Raw genomic sequence first — 21,914 nt, forward strand, 5'->3', positions numbered from 1 at the left:
CAGCCTTGTCACATAATTATAATACTTTGATTTTATCAAAACCATACACAACCTATTATCAGGAGATTATCACTGCAAGACTAGATGTCTCGTGCCTCTTAGTCAACTGCTCTGTTGCCCCACCTCCACCAATGAATAAGGCTTTCTGCCAATGTACGGAGTATAAAGAAAGCTTCCAATCGGTGGTGCGGGGTTTTATACACGACTCAGCATTGTGCACCGCTAGATATGCAGCAGAAGAAAAGTGAGCGGATCAAAATGACAACATGCAGACCAGCAAGGGTCTCTGCTCATAGATCATTACATTGCAAAACCCAGATGACAGATTCCATTGTCTGCTGAACACCATGGGGTTTACGTTGGTGATCATAATACCTTATTTCCAGAGGTACCTTGTATAACGAGAGTAGTGGCGATTTTTAACTCTTGTAATTGAATTTTTATATACGGGTTTGTTTTTTGTTTGGCTTCTCTGCCTAAAACAAATGTAATAAACTAGAGGCTGTAACTAAAAACCAGTAAATCCTGCCTTGCAGCACACACGGCATGAAGGTTTTGTTACATTTATTTCAAAAGGTGAAGTCTACAAAATCATGCCAAGTTCAGGTTCCTGCTTCCTTGCCCCCTTCCCACCCAGAAAGCCAGCTGCACGTTTCTGCTCCGAGAAGGATGTTACTCTGAGCCTGTTCCGGCTTGGATTCTTTCAGCACAGATCATCCATCCTGAAGTTTAACTGAAGAACCACACATCTAAAATTAATGGTCCTAAACTTTAGAAGAAGTCTACTTACGTTTAGGTCCATCAGTAGTGATGGTTAAACTGATTTATATATGATGTGTGTGTGTGTATATAGGTATAATTATAAATATGGATAGATGTGCGTGACTGTAGGCAGATATATCAGAATGGAGTATGTCCGTGCATCAGATTGGGTCACCATTTAATACAACTCTTCATGGTGCATGCAGCTCTGACATTTAACGATTGCTTGGACCTATTGAATCCAAACAAATAGTTTAGAATTTGTTAGTGGTTAAGAAAATCAGATGTACTTTGAGGCAAGTGCTTAAATTTCAGTCATGATATTTATTGCCAACTTTTTTTTATTTTAATTTTTTTTCTCTTAAAGGTCAAAGACAGATGATTCCTCCTTATCCCTTGACCTGAAGAATGACATGATGAAGCTTGAAAGAAAAAAATCTACAAGTCAGGTAAGCGCTCTCTGCATTTGTCAGCCTTCATAAAAGGTCTTTAATATGAACAGGTTTTAGAAGTTCTTTTTCACATATTGTGTACAGCTGTATCTAAAAGCGTGGTGTACAATACATCAACCCTCTCCCCTTATTGTAAGACATCAGTCCCAAAAGATTGCATGCTTTACTCTGTACGTAATGGAGAAGGAAGGAATTCTGTGCATGCATGTTTCATACGCGTGATATTACTATACAAACTGGAGACGAGAGAAAGTGTGTGGATTGTATAATATATTAGAACAGTAATGACTGCGATACAATAAGTATATTGTGTTAATTTGGGTCTTACAAGATGGGCCTTTTTATAAAATGTGTCCGTTTGGTGTAATTATCATGTTTTTGTTTAAAATATGGAGTACATTTTATTCACTTTATTTTTATTTTTCTCTTTAGCTTTCAAAGGCAAATGCACAATTTCATAAACTGTTCAAGGATGTACCGAAGGATGAGATGTTAAAAGAAAGTAAGTATGAAGCTAACATAAGAATTGCATTGTTTTGTAGTATCTTTAAAGAAAATTATAAAAAGCCTGGAGCTGGACATGCACGTGCAGTACCTGTTGGCTGACAAGTCACTCCCATATTCCCTGTGCACATGAATTGCTGACTTGGCAGAGCCATCATGTGTTCATAGTAAAAAGCGAGGAGAAGGCCTCTGCCAGACAGCTGCTAGAAAGCAGAAGGGTGGGGTGTGTAAAATCAAACTGCTCAGCCTGCGTCTTCCCCCAAAGTCTGTCTGTCGTGGAGGAATCAGGAGACCCCCCCCCCCCCCCATACAGAGTAGATTGCAGGATCCACAATTCTCTGAAAAAAAAAAAAAAGTGACAAAAACATTTGCAGACAACTCTTTTTGATTTACTTAAAAGTTTATGGCAAGTGTGACTTGTAGCCAGTGGCAGAAAATCAAACCCGTCTGAAACCACATACAACTGTGTTGCTGCACCTTATGGATTGCAGCACACCACCATAGGAAATCCTTAGATCCACTATTGCAAAGTGTCTCAGATTTGCAAAGTGTCTCAGATTTCAGTGTTGCACAACACATGGCGTCGTGTAGCCGTAGCCTTATTGTGCATGAAGCCTATAGAGTCGAGTCTTTAGCCGTAGCCTTATTGTGCATGAGGCCTATAGAGTTGAGTCTTTAGCCGTAGCCTTATTGTGCATGAAGCCTATAGAGACGAGTCTTTAACCTTTCTAGATTTAGAGATGTTATTGCAGAACAGGCGAATGAATTGCCAATGATCATTATATGGCACTTGAGTGTTTTTATGCAAGGTTTGGTTGTGAGTAACCAGTTTCTATGTCTGGCTATATAAGCTACGATCAGATGCACGTCAAATTTATTGTAACAAGAAAATAGACGTACAATTAGCTGAAGAAGTTAGCATAAGCTGTTAAAATTTTAGTTGTCATTCTTAGCTAAAAGCAATTATTGCCCACTTTTACTTTTTTTCTTTTTTTTCTTTCTCGCTTTTTCTAGGTTTTACCTGTGCGTTACAGAAAGAAATATTGTATCAAGGAAAGTTATACATTTCAGAGAATTGGATTTGTTTTCATTCAAAGGTTTTTGGGAAGGACACAAAGGTAAAGAGCCCATGTACACCTTCTTTAAACTTTATATGACAAATGGAGCTGTATTTGAGTACCTGATTAAGAGAATGTTTTGTTTTTGTTTTCTTCAGATTGGCATTCCAACTTTAGCTGTAACAGTGATCAAGAAAACAAAAACGGCTCTACTTGTGCCAAATGCCTTGGTTATTGCTACAGTAACCGATAGGGTAAGTCATTTACAATTTTCTTTTCCAAGAAAGCAAATCCACAGTTTGTTCTAGTAGTTGTGTTGTAAAGGAGAATAGGGGGGTGAATACGCTCACCAAATCTTATGCACACATTGCTGATTGAAAATTCCCACTCAGTTTATGCTTTCGTAGATTTCACCCTTTGCAAATGCGTACCTGCCTGGCTTAATGCGATCTGTATAGATACAATGTTGTACTTTCACTTGCTAAAGTGACGAGTTCACCTTCTCGCTATTTTTTTATTTTGCAGTTCATATTTGTGTCTCTAATGTCACGTGATTCTACCTACAAATTAATCAAATCTCTGTGCAGCCATTTAGATGTAAGTATATGAATCAATTGTGTTAACTGATATCGCTCAGTCAGACAGGCTTTGGATGGGACAAGGATATGATCTTGGAAGAGACCTTAATATGTATAAATTTCAGGTTTGATTTACCATATTTTTTTGGATTATAAGATGCATCCCCCCCCCCCCCCCCCAAATTTAGGGGGAAAAATGGAGGTTCTTCTTATAATGCGACTATACCTTACCTGCCGCGGTGGAGAGTTGCTGCAAGCTAAGATGAGGGGGTGTTCGGATGTGAGACGCTGCGAGTGTTTAGTGGTGCGGCGGCTCCGCCGGCATTTTGTGAAAGCCCAGGGATCCAGCACCACCGAACACATGCGTTGTCGTACATCCGAACACCCCTTTCCCCCAGTCTGGAGTCCACAGCATCACCCCCTCCTGCCTCCCCCAGAAGCGATCCTGGGACCCTGCTTCACCGCAACCACCACCCCCTGGTAAGGAATAAGACGCAAGGATTGAAAGAAGCACCACCATTTTGTTAACGTTTTTTTCCTATCTTTCTCCTCAAAATTTGGGGTGTCTTTATAAACCGCAAAACATGGTTTTTATTTTTTTGCTTGAGTATCAACCGTTGTTAGAGGCTCGGAATGTTTTGTATGATTATATACAGTTGCATTTACCGGCTCTTGACATTTTTTTGATCTGTTCATCATAATTGTCCTTCTAAGGAGTCAATGAATATAATTTGGCCATAAAGTTTCACGATTGTGTCAGGAGGAAATAATCCATTTTGCCGTAGGTGCTGTGACTTAATATATGTACCCCCTTCCAAGATCTTGTAGTTTAGGTCTCAGTTTTGGTCCTTAACATTTATGATGTAATTCCAGTATTAGTAATTTTGTAACCCATGTCTGTAAAATGCATCGTTCAAAGCACTACGCCAGCTTTTTTTTTTTTTTTATTGCTGGAGAGTTGCTTCTATTCTAAGGTCCCTGACCCTAGTCCGTTGCTCGCCTGTTGTCAGCTTCTGTCACTGCTGCTCCGGTCGGCAGGGCTGTGGAGTCGGTAAGCCAAACCTGCGACTCCCGACTCCTCAATTTCCCTTACACCGACTCCGACTCCCACATATATTGCTTATATTTAAGTGAAAAATTTATTGTAGTACAATGTAAACATCAGACATTTAATCATTTCTATGATCCAATAGTCAAGATATTTAGATAGAACATAATATCTATTTATTGGAATACAACTTTAGAACACAAACTGTAATAAATTGTAAATATGTAATACACTGTATAATATCGATTTACATACATACGGTACAGAGCAATGTTTGGGCACACCTTCTCATTCAAAGAGTTTTCTTTATTTTCATGACTATTAAAATTGTAGATTCACTCTGAAGGCATCAAAACAATGAATTAACACATGTGGAATTATATAATTAACAAAAAAGTGTGAAACAACTGAAAATATGTCTTATATTCTAGGTTCTTCAAAGTAGCCACCTTTTGCTTTGATTACTGCTTTGCACACTCTTGGCATTCTCTTGATGAGCTTCAAGAGGTAGTCACTGGAAATGGTTTTCACTTCACAGGTGTGCCCTATCAGGTTTAATAAGTGGGATTTCTTGCCTTATATAAAGCCTAGATCCTCAGGCTACATTCACACTATGGGCGCAGCCAGGATCAAACCTAGGAGCAGGGGGGCCGAACCTCATACTGTTCTGCAGAATTTCATACTGCACACCTCAGCTGCTGCAGAACCTCATACTGCACACCCCTACACTTGAAAATAAAGCCAGCACCTTAAGAAGATGTGGTGGTGAATGCAGTCTATTTATTCCAACTATCAATTGATGTTGATGTGTTATTGAAGATGAGCAATGCCTGTCCTGGGCGTCCTTTTGGGCAGCTATGAGGTGTACCTGACTGGTGCTAAAAAAAGGAAAAACGCTGTGTGTGAATGTAGCCTTAGATCAGGAATAGAACAGTCATTTATAGGACATTTCATAACGTTCCCAAATTCCTATGAAAAAAATATTCAGCATATTCTGCATTGAGCTACTCTACCCAATTTATTATATATTTTATGAGTCGGTCCATTTTATACCGACTCCGACTCCACCAAAATGAGCACCGACTCAGACTCCACAGCCCTGCCGGTCGGTCACCATCAGTTTGACACTTGGGATCGCTCTAATGGTTGGAGCGAGCTGGAGGTCACAACTTAATACAAGTCTGAGAGCCTAGTTCTGGTTCTCATAGACTTGCATATTGCGAGCTTGTGATGTAGCTTCTTACTTCCCGACAATCCCAAGCCGAGTTCACAAGATGGTGCCACGGCACTGGAGCGGCCCCAAAAAAGGTGAAGATGGTGGTGGGCAAGTATAAGACAGGAGACGGGAAACTTGTATTAGCGCCACTCATGGGCTGGAAAAGAAAACCCTACTGGAGTGGTGCTTTAAAGAAATTTTTTTTTTTTTTTTTTAAAGACCATCAAATTTGGCCAAAGGCGGTCAAACTGATTAAAACAGAAAAGGCCCTATATCACCCGCTGGTCTTCTTTTTTTTTTTTTTTTTTTACCTTCATGGCTACTGGAATTAAAATCCAGTATAAAGAAGTTTCTGCTGAAAGCAATTGCTGGCCTGAACGGTGTGCATCACAAGACTGCGGAGGCCAGTGATCATGTATAGGGGTAGCACATCATGACTGCAGCCAAGTTAAAAAAGACTGGCAAAATTGCTGGAGTAGGACTATAAAATGGGTGATTTTTAATCTCTGGAAAACATTTTTTTTTAAGATTTAACTGTCAGCTGATGTAAAAAAAAAAAGGTTTAAATTTCAAGGCAGAAAACAAATACAGATCTAGTGCTGCTCTTGGTCGACATGTGGATACAATTGCACTGAATCTTGGCAATGCAATGTAAGCAAAATAACTGTGCCGTTCTGTAATACTTCACTGTAATGTCAGTCCACAATCCAGACTGGCTCAAAGAATGGATACATTTGTGTCCACTTCTCTCCTGAGAACAAGTCTGTATGAATTTTTGGACCGTGGTGGCAAACAGATATTGGACACATTTTGTATAACTTCATTATAAATTTATTGAATGTTAACTACACTTCTTTTTTTCCTGAATCAACAGTAATGAAGAAATGCTGTTCCAACCATATTTGAGTGTCTAACTGAATGTTTGGCTGCAGGGCAAAAAAAAATGTTCTCCCTTTGCCACTTGGTTCAAGCCAACAGGGCGGCACAGTGGCAGTGAGCACTCACTATACAGTGAGCGTGTTGTAATTGTGCTCACCGCTCGTTGACTGGCAATGTTCCACATCATGTGTGCGGAGCAAGATGTCACGGAAATGGTCAGTACCGGTGATGACAGCTTGACGAGTAGGCGGTGCGGATTGCTCATTGCTTTTGTGCCACCCATTTGACCTGAGCCTGAAGTTGGCGAATTAAACTCCTTATCCCCTTAACTTGTCCATGGATAGGACTAGTATAGGCGTAATATGACCTGTAGGCTATGGTCAGGAGCTAAAGTATAGTAGAAGAATCAGATGTGCATGACTGCAGGCTCAATACATGTATTGCACAATTACACTGGTAATGTGAGTGTTAACATCTCTTCTAAGGATTTTATAGATTGCACCACTCTGTTAAAAAAAATAAATAAATAAGGGATAACCTAAAATAAAAAGTTTAACAGTGACAAATGATGACATTAATGTCATAATTTTCAGTTAAAATGACATGACCTATTGAGACTGATGGCAGAAATGGATTCACATGGAATTGAACCTCCGGTGTGTAAGGCAGAGCAGAATTGTACGTACTTACATAATTACACTCAGGGCGTAGAAGCTCAGAAAATCTTGTGTTTTGCAGCTGCCAGGCCTGAGGCTAGTGACATTTCACCACAACGTTATGCACTACGCTGTTTGCCCTGAAATGTTTTATTTGCCTTTTTTGTGTGTTGTCGAAGGATTCACAGGTAATTAATTTTAGTAATTTTTTTTCATAGAATGTTAGCACCGGAAACAGTCCAAATCCTTCTTCAGAACGAGGTTACAGAGGAGAGCGTCCGACATCATTTCCTCTTGTAAGTTATCGACACTATAAAATACTGCCACTAAAAATGTACATATGGATCCTAGCGATGACTGTGCAGGGAGGAAGTGGGGCGAGCATATTATCGGCGCGCATGCCGGAGGTCAGTGACTCACCGGTGCATGCGCAGAAGATGCCTGAATGCAACGCCCATAGAAGGAAGGATGAGGTATGTATTTTCTGAGGGGGCATCTGATTCTGGGGCCATAACTGATGTACATGGGAGGGGGGTAGTATTGAGGGCAGGGGACAGGGATTTCTTCCAGACACTGCGCGCCCCGGACTCTGGAAAAATCATAAAGACAATATAACATTTTCAGAATCAAGACCATTTAATATGAGGCATACAGGTAGGACTAGTGTAACATTTCTGTTACCTGTATGCCCATATTAGTAGGTCATGTACTTCCCTGCTGGTGATAGATTCCCTTTAAAATGGTATTTGTGGGCATTACTCAGTTTCTATAATGCCAATAGAAGGGAATTAAAAAGGCCACATGCACAAATGCCTCTTCAGTCCTTGTCTGTGAGGACTACTTATAAAAAATAGGTTCTCTGGTGTCTGCATTTGACAGTGGCGACATGTCCTGTGGATATTAAGTTGAGAATATCCCATTTTAATGTCATACAAAATGCATGTAACCAATTTAGCCATGTCTAAAGTTAATGAGAACCTATCACCAGGTTTTTGACTCCTAATTAGTTATGAGCGAGTAGACTCGTTGCTCTGGTTTTTCAGAGCATGCTCTGGTGTCCTCAGAGTATCCTGGGGTTCTCGGAGATTTAGTTTTCGTTGTCTTATCTGCATGATTCACAGCTGCTGGACAGCCTGAATACATGTGGGAATTCCCTAACAAACAGGCATTCCACACATGTATTCAGCCTGTCCAGCAGTCGCAAATCATGCAGATAAGACGACGAAAACTAAATCTCCGAGCACACCAAAATACTCAGGTCACCCGAGCATGCTCGGAAAAACCCGAGCAACGAGTATACTCGCTCATCACTACTCCTAATCTGAGTGCAGAATGATATAGAGACTGACCCTTATTCCAGTAGTCACATACTAGACTGCTTGCTGTAGTTTTGATAAAATCACTGCTTTATCAACTGGAGATTATCACTAGAGAACTAGTAAACCTGCTGCCTGTAGTCCTACATATTCATGAGCTCTGTATAACCTTGCCCTCACCACTGAATGTCAGCTTTCTGCCTATGCACAGCGTACACAGAAATTTGCCAATCAGTGGTGTCGGCGGGGATATACAGAGCTCCGCATTCGGAGAACTGGTAATTGTTAGCAGACTTGATTAAAAGAAAGAATAGCACCACGAATTCAGTAAGTGATACATTGCTGAAATCAGGATCTCCCTTCCTACATCTTGCTGCTGTCAGATGGGGTAGTAAAAACCTAGTGACCGGATTCCATTTAAAGACTACCTTACACTGTATTTATGTATGTGTGTGTATATATATATATATATATATATATATATATATATATATATATATATATATATATATATATATATATATATATATATATATATATATATATATATAATTATAATTATTTTTATTTAATTTTATTTATTTTTTTTGCATGGTAAACTGCTCAGATCATGATTAAGAACTGGATGGAACAGATTTGTTTGTCTCAACCTTGATATAACGATATTTGGCTTATTTTATATATATTGGCTAAATTTTAAATGCTAATTTCAATTATTGCCAATGGGACATGAAAAACAGTACACACTCCCCAGAAATGAATCTTTGATACATGATGGTGCCCAGTCAAACGGCATCATGCAGGAAAAAAAAATTCTGCCAGAGAGCTTGGAACTAGCTTTTCTCCGTGTGATGTGGTTGGGCTGTCCACCCAGGTCCTACCGATCACACTGCTGACCTGGGTAGTGAATACAAGAGATGGGAGAGGAGATCAGAACGGTCATTACGCATCACACAGATCTCACTGCAACGTTATGATCTGGCCAGAATAGCATGTAAAAAAACAAAGTTGAAGTTCCGGTTTGACCTCTTCCCGACATTCACCATAGACTTGGTGTGTTGAGAAGTTCTTCTCCACAAATTACTGTACATGTATTGCACAGTGATTACACCAGGCTAAGTAATGGGTCATCCATAAGTAGGACCTAACGCACCCTCCTGTCAGTGTAAGACTGACAGATCTAATACCCTGCAACGCATAAGCATTGCAGAGTATTTAACCAGCAATGGAATCAGAAAAATGATAATTGATGCCTCATACTTGGACAAAGTGTAAAAAAAAAAAAAAAAAAAAAATCTGAATTGTCAAAATGAGAAGTACGAAGTGTTTCACAAGTAAAAAAAAAAAAAAACCCTTTCTGTAAAAATGAAATTGGACACAAAAAATTAGATTTGTTATCAATATTCAAATCTCTAAAACGATAAAACGATTTAACCGTTAAGTGAACATCGTAATATAAATGGACAAATACAACAAATGTGTTTCCATCATATTGGCACACAAAACAGGATAGTGATCAAAATATCTTGTGTAAAATATAGCAAAACTATATAAATGTTGTATCATTCATCGTTCTGACCTGAATGTTTTCTTGCCACACGAGGAATGGCATCAAAAAAAGACAAAAGTGATATATAAATTACTGATTTGGGCTTTGAGCCCCACTGCATGCCCAAACCACAGTTAATGTCAAAATATATGGCATTACTGCAGAGGAGATCTTGAGAAAAGGAGTTTTTTATCCGGGGAGATATTCATTATGTAAACTAGGGGGGGCCGGTCAGTGACCTGTCAGCAGTCCGCATTATGAATAGATAATCAGAGCACCACCTGAAGACCCCCACAGGCTGCCCCAGAGCACGAGCTTTTCATTACCTAAAAACTGAAAATAAATATTAAAGAACAACTACAAGACGGATTTCATCAAAGCACTTTAGGATGCCGTAACCCACCATGGCCCCCTCACTGTAAAGGCACGAGATCTCACATGTTGTAGTGAGATCTTGCGCTTTGAACAAAACCAGCACTGCTGCATCTTTTACGAAGCGGTGAACTATTGGTGAAATCATTAAAGCAGTTACAGATTGGTAACCGAACTAAACCAGCAGGACTCCTATCACTTACTAGATGCAAGACCTCCAGCTTTCACAATGAGGTGGGCAGTGTTGGGTTGTGGGAATTTGTTCTGTATTCCAGAATTACAAAACCTGAAAGTTTGCAAGAAAGTTGGAACTGTTTGTGATGACTGATGTGAGGGACACTTATCTGCATTTTTTTTTAATATCAGTCTGATTCTATTAAATTAGTAAAAAGGCAGCCACAGATGGAACATTACATTGCTGTAATTGTAAAAAGTATCAATGTGTCACAACACCGCTCATGAAAGGGTACGTTTTTATCCTTTTTGTGTATATTTTTAGGACTTCAGTGTAGATTTTTCAGAAATTGATGGCTTGGTGCAACATCGCAGAAAGGATATTGAAGAATACAGCAGCACTGGTTCTCAAACCCCAGAGTCTGAAAATTCTCAAGGTTAGTGTATTTTGAAAGTAATTTTACTCTTGAGTTACTCAATATTTAGGCAGTAATTGTAGTTACTAGTTAATAAAAGCAGCCAGCGATGGTGTCTTTTTTTAATTAAAAAAAAAAATTGCATGCTCTAAAAGATTTAAAGGAGTTTGGACCAATGGAAGTGCAGAATATTATATAGAGGCTTGCTCTTCTGATAACCAAATCGACCCAAATACTTTTTTGTTTGGCTACTGGGAAATAAAGTGCTATCAAGCCAGTCTGCCGTGGTCAGATGATAAGAGTACACTTGTGAAGGCAGTGAATGGCATCCCTGGTGAATGGATGGCTAGAATAAATCTGCCTCTGCCAGCAGTGATTGACATGCTGCTATATATCCTTCTAATGTTGTCCGCCAAAAGGTGCCATATCCTTCGGTTTGGACATATTAACGGTCATGTATTCAATCCTGGACAGCTTAGATAAACCTAAACATTTAATACTTAGTCTGACATTAGTGACGTTTTATAGAGTTTAGCTATGTATGTTGTGTGTAGAGTGTCCTGGCTATTCCTTATTAACTAAAGTACTTTGTCCATGATGAACAAGTCTGGAAAGGGAAAGCATTATTTAAAAAAATTAAAATGCAAAGTAATTAGAGCTTTTTCTTAAATAGTGGGTCCGTAATAACGGCTGATTGTAAATAGCAGAACTACAGTAGTTTCCATGGCTCACATAAAGTTGGTCGAGCATGCACACCATTGTCTCAAACTGTTTGTGCCTACCAATGCTGTAATGCATAAGTGGCATTAAACGCAAAACCATCACACTACTGATTATGATTTTTTTTTTTTTTTGCTTTCCCATAGTCTTCTCAAGAAAAAGGTGGGGGTGGGGGGTCCCTTACTGGGAAGTACTCTTCAAACCAGTAAGATCATACAAAAAGGGTTTTACACACCGGTCTTGATTAGGGGGCTTGCTTGAGTCACAGGCCAAATTTATTAAGAGGCACATGAGTTTTAATGAATCTGGCTGATCTGTCTTGTGGCATGTGTCGCACCACTAATCTTACACCAAATGGTAGTTGGAGTAAGACTTGAGGCAAAAGTAAATGCTTCTTCTTGTCATAAATTTGATCAGCAGGAGTTACCACTTCCTAGTTCTGACCACTTTGAAAGAGCTGGACAAAAAAAGGCATGAGAACACAATAAGTTGCCACATATTCTCGCATCCTCGCATTTTGACTTTTTACACCATAATTCAGGCATAAAAGCCTTGATGAATCAGGCCCTAAGTGTTGACCTATTGCTTTGATTCTGTTTTGCCTCTGGTTTATACTACAGATGTTTTATGTTTTATGACTTTCTTTTCCACTTCTTCTAGAATTCCAAGAACTGGAGAAGAATATAATTTCAACACCTCATTCTTCTAGGAGTCTGGATAAACCATTGAATGTCTCTGATAAAGTGACTGAAGAAAGTGTTGGTAATTTTTATTTTTTTCTCTTCCAGGATCTAATCATATTGTAAAAATACGAGAAAAAGTAATTTTTTTTTTTTTTTTTGTTATTTCAGTTTACTCTAGTTTGTTTCGAAGAGTGAAATTTCAGCAAGTTGCGTCACTGAATGGTTTGCTTTTCTTCTATGCAATTCTGTAAGTGTGTAATTTCACAAATTGAAAATTTTATGGAACATAATTTACTAAGGATAGCCAGTGGGACCAGAACGTTATTCAGTAAGTCATGTCGGAAACGTTCTTATGAAAAAGGGTTCTCTGCGCATCTAATATGAGTGAGCAATGTTTAGGATAAGTCATGAACATCAGATTGTTGGCGACCTGACCTCAAACCGGTCAACTTATCTCAGTGACTGGCAGATGTAAACATTTTAATGGAGCGAAAACAGCACAGTTCTGTACAATGTCTCATGGACGCTGCCAGGTTATATAGAACATCTCCTATTTAAATGGAGTGTCCTGCTTCAGATTTTTATTTCATGGACGTGTATATAACACAAGGTTTTTACTCCACTTTCATGGGTCCAGTGATACCTCTGCACTATTGCCGTGTTTGATCAGTTGAAGAGGTGCCATCTCTTACAGCACTTATTACAGCCAGTCTCTTGGCTGATCGACTCCTACCATATGCTTTGGAAAAGCTGGTGTGGCCCTCACTGATCTGATAATGACAGCCTATTATATACCCAGACTACCCCATGTAATTATTGGGAGTAGGAGTTATGCGTTTGCTATATTCCAGATATAACTCTGCATCTCAGCTATTGAACATAATGGGTATAAGTTGTTCCACATAACTATGTGCTCTGCACAATAAAAGTCAAAATTCTGACCTAAAGTAAATAGAAATGCTTTAGCAAAACCTGTAAATTGCCCAGTTTAATGGCTGAACAATGACAATTGTTGCCTGAGGTGGACAGATGGCTATTAAATTTAAAGGGATAATTATCTTCTACATTTTAAATAACTGCTTTGAATGCTGCATCAACTTGGATCTCGTACAAATATAAGCTTATAAGGGCCATTTGCATACATTATGAAGCTTGTACCTGGGATGTTTCATAGCTGACCTCCCATGTAGGTGTATCAAGTCTAAACTAAAATGCCGGACGCATCTCATGAATAATAGTGGTGGCGCTTTTTCTCTGGAGAGGGGGTAATTTGACTCTTATCCTATAACCTGTTTTGCTACACTTGTGTTTAGTATGAATGTATTGTTGCTCAAGTTCATGTCTTTCTGTTTGCAGAGTGTGCCTCTTGATTTTCTCAACCTTGTATATGCAATCAAGAATTCTATATCTCGAGGAACGCCTCTCTTATTTGAGTTCTGCACGAGACACTACTTTGAAAGAGTAAGAATGTTCTTGTGTAACTACAAAAATTGATAGGCCCTGGAAGCCTTCATGTTGACAAGTATTATCATTTTTATTTATTTTTTTATTGCACTTTGGTCCTGGGCTTTAATCCCACATAACTTTTTAATTGTACGCTGCAGGGTTGAAGCTCCTGTAATATAGAAGGAGCAGGTCCTGTCAGTGGCTGTCAGCTACAGCTGCTACTGAGTTATGCGGAGAGCAGAAGCATCAGATTTGTGTATAATAAATATATACACACACACATACACACCCTTTTATATAGATTTAAGAATATAATCAAATTTGATATCTAACAAAACCTGTGCCTAGATGGCCCCACAATCATACTTTCATTCAACGGGTAATATAGTGTAAAATGTGAACCATAAAAAAATTGCTACTCATTAAGGCTTTTTTCAGGCCTGGTGTCTAAGGGGTTAAACCTGCTTCAGGTTATAAAATATACATGTACGATGCATCGGCACACTGCAAATAATGAATACATGAACGCTAACATTTCTGTAAGCGTTAAGAACGGAAGGTACTTCTCTAGTGGGGGTTTTTTTTGTGTGTTTTTTTTTTTGTTCAAAGAGCAAAATCCATCCAACCTTGTCATGATGTACATAAATATGGATGGTCCCTATTACTAAAGTCCTACCCCTTTATGTGCCTAACCAGGCCTCATCTGAATGGTGAGTGAAAAGGAAACAAGACATAGCTTGAAATTAAAACCTTGTGTGGGAAAGAGGAGTTTTCTTTTTTGGGTTATAAAATAGACATCAGATTTTTTTTTTTTTTTTTTTTTTTTTTTTTTATAACCTTTAAAAATTTGGATAATATTTAGTATTGCTATTTTTGTTGTATACCGTTTTTAAGAACCTGTTTACTATTGTTTGGACTAAAATCTTAAAGTAATTGTATAGCAAGTCAGATTCCTTTTTAAACCAAGAAATTGGTAAAATGCATTTAATATTGCTTGAATTTGCTGAATAAGTGAATCCATATGACTGATATTTGAGAATTTCTCAGTGCAGTTCTACATATATTTCCTAACAGACTCCAAAATTTGATTTGATGTTTAAAGTTGAACCACAAATGCAAGCTTTCACCTATTAATGGTATGGAGGATAACGTGATTACAATGTTCACATAACATGGAGCCCCTACTGATCATGAGAACAGGGTTTTTGGATTGCGCGTTTGAATAGGTGGCTATTTCCACCGGCGTACTACCGCTTCATTGTCTCTGGCACTCCAAGCCCTGTCCTTGATCTCTTCAGGGATAAGAGTGGGACTCCCAGCAATGAGCAAATAGCCCATATGCTATGAACCAGGTAATGGCTTTTATGGTGAAACCCCTTTTATGCTTTAGATGCAAGCACAAACGAGCTTAAATGAGCATTCCTACTGTGCATGGTCAGCAGCAGTTTTTGGGACTTCCATAGGGGGGGCTGAAGAGATGGGTATACCATAAATGTCCAAGATGGGAATATTCAGAGTGTCTGGTTTGCCATCACATGTATAATAGCAATTACCTGTGTGAGTTCCCACATATGTTTAAAATTTATACTGAGACCTCTAAAGGAGTTGCACATAATATTGTAAGGACACATGTTAGTCTATAGGTGCAACATTGGGGAAGTTTCACACGTCTGTGAAGCACACTGCGCTTTGGATGTCATTCCTGGCCCGACCGCTGGGTCTCCTGATCAGAACTGCCTTTTTATATGTGGCTGTAAGTCAGTTGGCTCAGGACAAGAGAGCCAGCGGCCTGATATTACTATTGGAGCACAGTGTATGTGTCATGGATGTGTGCGACCATTTTATGCGGCGTGTTTGCAACACAAATTTGTAATAACGTGTGCTTATGCATACAGCAATAACACTCGTGTCACATTTCTTGCCTGTTTGGCATGTAGGTGTTGCATACTAAATTGCATGACTTCTTTGAGTTGTGCTTTTTATTGTATAGATTTTTTTTTTCTCATGATTTTTTATTTTTTTCCTTAGATGGTCATTACAGCAAGGTGTGGGAAGTTGGCAAATAAATGCCCATGCAATCTGTGAGGAATTAACAGCAAATCTAGCAAAATTAGATCAGGTAATTTCTTATATTCCCAAATATTTTTTTTTTGTGCTTAGAGGACCTGTCAACGCTCATGACATGTGTTTCAGTAAGCGATTGGAGTTCTCGGAGGAAAAGCAGTCTGTTCATAGAACTTTGCGTATTGCCATTCATCTTGACAAGAGGAATAATAAATTGTCAAGTGACCATCACTACTTAATTACCCTGAGAAATAACTGAGGAACAACTTTGTTCTAGAAAATGCTCACAAATTAGCTTGCGTTTGCTTAAAAAGTCTTGTCCAAAGAGTTGAGTCACTTTTACACAGATATTTTGTCATTTTTCTTGTCTATTATTATGTAACTATAATAAGTGCAGTGAATAAGGAATCTTGTGGTTGACCTACAAATTGTTTGCAGTTTGGCTACTTCTGATTTTTATAATGTGCCATTATCCCCCTGTGGTACAGCATGTCTTGGTGTTGCTTGTGTCTATACAGCAAAGGTAGCATTAGCACTTCTGTGCTGTGCCTGCGACTCCAAGCCTGACCGCAATTCACCGAACAGCCTTATTTATGCCTGTGGCTTCAGGACAGGAGATTCACAAAAATGGTTACCTTTCTCAGAAAATGGTGGTACACTTCTCTTAACCATGAAATTATATAAAAAGAAACACTTGTTTGATATTGCCATAATCTTTCTGTTCTGCAAAATCATATTCAAAGTCCTTTTTACAGCACAATGAATGCTGTAAAAAAATAAAAAAAAAAAAAAAAATTGGGAAATTAATTTTTTTACCCCGTTCGGATTTGTTTTCCTGTTCAATATGATAAAATAAATAGTGTCATTCATAACTACAACTCTTCTCGCAAAAAAATAAACAAGCTTTTCTACAGCTCTGGCGACAGAAAAAATAAATTGGAACAAGCAAAGGAAAAGTGTGTAAAAAAAAAAAAAAAAAAAAAAAAAAAAAAAAAAAACTTGATTCTTGGTCTGTAGATATTTTTATGCTTTCATGTTTGCTAGATGTTTCCCCCACCACCAGCTTTGCAAATATACAAATAGCTGTATTTATAAGATAAAAATACTTTGATTAACTTTTCAGGATAGGCTATAATGTGTCTACATGAGGAACAACACTATTTCTGGATATTACACAAATTCTATCCTAGATTTTCCCACTGTGTAGCCACGATCTCTCATTGTGGCAGACTCTGAGCTAGCCGGTGGAGATTAGCTGTAATGTCTCCCTTCTAGAACAGCACTAGAAGGGATTACTTCCCTCCTTTACCTAGAGCAGAGACTGCAGCAGCAGAGGTATGGGGGAAAGTATACAGTAGTTGTTTGGTTTTCCACTCTGGCATAAGCTAATAGACTTGCTAAGACACTGAAGCACCTTGTGTTTGAGCTGGTCTGACTTTTCTACTTCCCTCCCTTCAGATTGTAATATGCTGTGTAACCTTTCACATCACTGCGCTCGCTGGTAGTCCCTCTTTTCTTCAGCATAACAAACATGAATATACACTCACTGGCCACTTTATTAGGTACACCTGTCCAACTGTGTGTTAAGACTTAATTTCTAATCAGCCAATCACATGGCGGCAACTCAGTGCATTTAGGCATGTAGACATGGTCAAGACAATCTCCTGCAGTTCAAACCGAGCATCAGTATGGGGAAGAAAGGTGATTTGAGTGCCTTTGAACGTGGCATGATTGTTGGTGCCAGAAGGGCTGGTCTGAGTATTTCAGAAACTGCTGATCTACTGGGATTTTCACGCACAACCATCTCTAGGGTTTACAGAGAATGGTCCGAAAAAGAAAAAAAAATCCAGTGAGCGGCAGTTCTGTGGCCGAAAATGCCTTGTTGATGCCAGAGGTCAGAGGAGAATGGGCATACTGGTTCGAGCTGATAGAAAGGCAACAGTGACTCAAATTGCCACCCGTTACAACCAAGGTAGGCAGAAGAGCATCTCTGAACGCACAGTGCGTCGAACTTTGAGGCAGATGGGCTACAGCAGCAGAAGACCACACTGGGTACCACTCCTCTCAGCTAAGAACAGGAAACTGAGGCTACAATTTGCACAAGCTCATCGAAATTGGACAGTAGAAGATTGGAAAAACGTTGCCTGGTCTGATGAGTCTCGATTTCTGCGGCGACATTCGGATGGTAGGGTCAGAATTTGGCGTAAACAACATGAAAGCATGGATCCATCCAGCCTTGTATCAACGGTTCAGGCTGCTGGTGGTGGTGTCATGGTGTGGGGAATTTTTTCTTGGCACTCTTTGGGCCCCTTGGTACCAATTGAGCATCGTTGCAACGCCACAGCCTACCTGAGTATTGTTGCTGACCATGTCCATCCCTTTATGACCACAATGTACCCAACATCTGATGGCTACTTTCAGCAGGATAATGCGCCATGTCATAAAGCTCGAATCATCTCAGATTGGTTTCTTGAACATGACAATGAGTTCACTGTACTCAAATGGCCTCCTCAGTCACCAGATCTCAATCCAATAGAGCATCTTTGGGATGTGGTGGAACGGGAGATTCGCATCAGGGATGTGCAGCCGACAAATCTGCGCCAACTGTGTGATGCCATCATGTCAATATGGTCCAAAATCTCTAAGGAATGCTTCCAGCACCTTGTTGAATCTCTGCCACGAAGAATTGAGGCAGTTCTGAAGGCAAAAGGGGGTCCAACCCGTTACTAGCATGGTGTACCTAATAAAGTGGCCAGTGAGTGTGTGTGTATATATATATATATATATATATATATATATATATATATATATATATATATATATATATATATATATATATAATTTTATCCACCATACAGTACGAGATGTGAATATCTTTAGTGCATTGTTTTTTTATTTTTACCATGAGAGGTGTCAAAAATGTTACCGAGCAGCCTAAATATACACTCCCAGCGAATCCTGTGATCCAGGCCCTTTTGTAAGGACCATAAAGATTAATAATAAAATGAAAAGGCCATGTGGTGGAGTTTCTAAAATACGGCTAGGAAAATGTATACACAAAAAGAGGATGTCTGAATTTGGTAGATCTTTGAAAATGAGTGTTTTACATCTCTAAGGCCCTAATGTGTTACATTCTCATCTTTATTACAGATTCAAAGAAATCTGCAGAAGCTCCTGGAAAACGAGAATTAAAATGTGAATTCCCTAATGGATATTTATCTGCCTCTTGGATCAATCTCTGCTGGACAGAGTTTTGCAAAATCGCTTAAATGAACTTTATAGAAGCCACATCGCATCTCAGGAATGTGAACTTGTTTGTTCCTTTTTTTTTCTACCTATAGCAGAAGAGTTCTTTCCTAATTACATTTATTGCTTCTGGTTTTGAGAATGAAGACTTGCTACATTTCACTGTGAATGAACTGAATGCACAACTTTCAATAATGGTCAAAGAAGCACTCCTACTCACCTCTTGTTCAATTTGGAAAATACTTTGTTGGCTGGAACCATAACCGGCCTTCCATTCTGTATGGTTGCCACTTCAACTAAATTCCATACTGTTAAGATTGAGCATGCAAATTCACTTTACAATCTTATTTACATGTGATCAAATCTGTGCTGGCTCTGCAGCTTGCGTTCTGTCATTTCTCTGCAGCCACTAGTTGAAAACCTTTTAATTGCTTAAAAAAAGTTACATTATAGAAAATATGGCATAAATTATGTGCTGTCCAGGGCTGAAAAATAGGAGTCGGCATTTTTCTTATTGAACTGCCCTAGTGATGTGTTTCACACAATGTTTGAGCAGGTGATTCACACCATAATGTAAAGGAAAAAAAAATAAATTTTCAGAACTATGATCCAGCAGCCGCCTCTACTGTCCATCATGCATGCGTCACGCTGCAACGATGACGTCACACCGGGCCTATTAATCAGAAGATTTGCCTGGGATACCGGCAGGTTAGAGAATCTGGATCTCAAGGCTGTAGACCAGTGTGGTCGTTGGACCTGGGTCCGGCAAGTCTTCCTGCAGGACTGTAATATGTAGCATTTCTTCTAGATATGCCCTTTTGTGAGCCTAATGGTTTTTATCATTTCTGCAAAAAAAAAAGTACAAATACTTTGATCACTGTAGTTATCACTTATTGTCCCATATATTCCGTTTTATACTATTTTATAGCCTGTTAACTAGGATTGACACGGTTTTCCTTAAGGCATTGTATATGTCTTGTACTATTTTGCACATAAATCTGGATGTCTTTCGTAACAGAGAAACAGTTCTTATTTATTCTATTTCTGCATATATTCCATATGGTGCTTTTTTGTCACCAGTCAGTAAATGTGTACATACCGTATAACGATGCTTAATATTTGTTTTGTAAAATAGTCATTGATTTCTATCCTTAGCTTATTTACGTGGTATTGTCTAGAATTCGGCAAAGGGCAAAGCTGGGCCACCAAGCAGTGTGCATTGATCTACGCCATGCGAATAGGTCATTACTAGGGCTGATTGAGTATACTCGTTGCTCGGGTGTTCTCCGAGTATTTTGAAGTGCTCTGAGATGTAGTGTGTCGCCGCAGCTGCATGATTTGCGGCTGCTAGACAGGCTGAATATATGAGGGGATTCTCTAACAAACCGGCATTCCTCACATATATTCAGCCTGTCCAGCAGTTGCAAATCATTCAGCTGAGACGATGAAAACTAAATCTCCGAGCACGCCAAAATACTAGGAGGACACCTGAGCATGCTCGACGAAACCTGAGCAACAAGTATACTCACTCATCACTAGATTACAAAGTAATACATTACAATGTGAACTTCAATGTTTTGCTGTGGGTTTCAGTTATGGATTGATTTTGCTCATTTATAGGTTTCAACGGATTTCTTACATTTATTTTTGTGAAGACTTTGCCATCTACAACACTTTGTTCTTAAAAAGCGGGTGGAGCATATTCTTGTTGCTCTAGTTGTGCTGCCCCCAAACTGTTAATGTGTTTTGATGTATCTATGTGAACTGTATTTTTTAACCATTTCTGTGAAATGTTTGTGATATGGCTAAAATGTTAAATAAATCTAACTTATACATTCATAAATGGAGATGTTCGAGGTTGCTTTATACTGTGCATGCAATATTTATATAGTTAAAAGGTTACCTTTTTACTATAAGGAAAAGGAGACTGGATAGTTATTAATGCCGCATGTCCTCTTTGTATAGCAAACCTTTTTGGATTGGGACATTGCTTTTCTGATGCAGAGCCCCAAATCCTCTGCCTGGAGAGTCCAAAGGTTTTTTTGTTTGTTTTTTTTTTTGTTTTTGAGGTGCGGCCAAAATGAGTCTCAAGGTAGAGTATAAAAGAGCCACTAATGGCCTGATAAATTCCCTGCTTCTCCAGCATCGCTGCTGTGATTCACTCCACTGGATCTGGTTTACTTATGACCGTAACATACAGTCCACACAAGTGTCCTTATGGAAAGCAGCAGGAAACTGATCTATTCTATAATAAATAATATACTGCCATTAAGCATAGTCTGCTAAAAAAAAAAAAAAAATCCTGCTAAAGCGTGAATATAAAAATTTCAAGAAGTGAGTCAGTAGAAATAAATTTCTATTTTAACATGTACATTTCTTTTCTACACCGTGCAAATCCTCTTCAGGCGCTCTGAACTTTATGAAGCATTCTTGTGCCCGCACTTCCTGCTAGACCATACAACCTTACTAGTTTAAAAGCATTTTACGGATTAATAAGCATACTCCGAGTAGGGCACATGAGTTTATGGTCTGTATGATGTACATTTATTGCCACTGAAACCTTTTCAAATGCAGCAGGCTTGTGTGTTTTTTTTTTTTTCCTTTTTTTTTCTTTAGAAGGAGCGACTGTCTAGCTGTATATGCACCACACCTTTGTCAAAACCATAGCATAAAAAAATGAAACAAAACTGGTTTCTAAGCAAAGCAAGCTACCTTTAAACAGGACATTCTTCTAATGTCTACACCCAGAACTAAGAGACAAGTCACACAAGTTTG

At 38.9% G+C, this 21,914-nt stretch overlaps 1 protein-coding gene across 3 annotated transcripts in view; it reads left to right on the top strand.

Annotated features, from left to right (window-relative positions):
• Positions 1–20,982, top strand: part of GRAMD2B (GRAM domain containing 2B) — a 61,596-nt gene extending 40,614 nt beyond the window's left edge. For 2 of the 3 annotated variants that reach the window (XM_073557233.1, XM_073557235.1), the window contains exons 3-14: positions 1,130–1,211; positions 1,647–1,716; positions 2,733–2,836; positions 2,935–3,030; positions 3,302–3,373; positions 7,372–7,449; positions 10,890–11,001; positions 12,361–12,462; positions 12,552–12,630; positions 13,740–13,844; positions 15,858–15,948; positions 19,044–20,982. In XM_073557233.1, coding sequence (XP_073413334.1) covers positions 1,130–1,211; positions 1,647–1,716; positions 2,733–2,836; positions 2,935–3,030; positions 3,302–3,373; positions 7,372–7,449; positions 10,890–11,001; positions 12,361–12,462; positions 12,552–12,630; positions 13,740–13,844; positions 15,858–15,948; positions 19,044–19,085 — 1,033 coding nt within the window. In that variant the 3' untranslated portion in view covers positions 19,086–20,982. The remainder of the gene's footprint in view (positions 1–1,129; positions 1,212–1,646; positions 1,717–2,732; positions 2,837–2,934; positions 3,031–3,301; positions 3,374–7,371; positions 7,450–10,889; positions 11,002–12,360; positions 12,463–12,551; positions 12,631–13,739; positions 13,845–15,857; positions 15,949–19,043) is intronic. The other variant, XM_073557234.1, reaches the window with a different exon arrangement.
• Positions 20,983–21,914: the final 932 nt, after the last annotated feature.

The sequence above is a fragment of the Dendrobates tinctorius genome, unplaced genomic scaffold (genome assembly GCF_039654945.1).
Source record: "Dendrobates tinctorius isolate UK_male_01 unplaced genomic scaffold, ASM3965494v1 ptg000003l, whole genome shotgun sequence".
Lineage (NCBI taxonomy): Eukaryota > Metazoa > Chordata > Amphibia > Anura > Dendrobatidae > Dendrobates > Dendrobates tinctorius.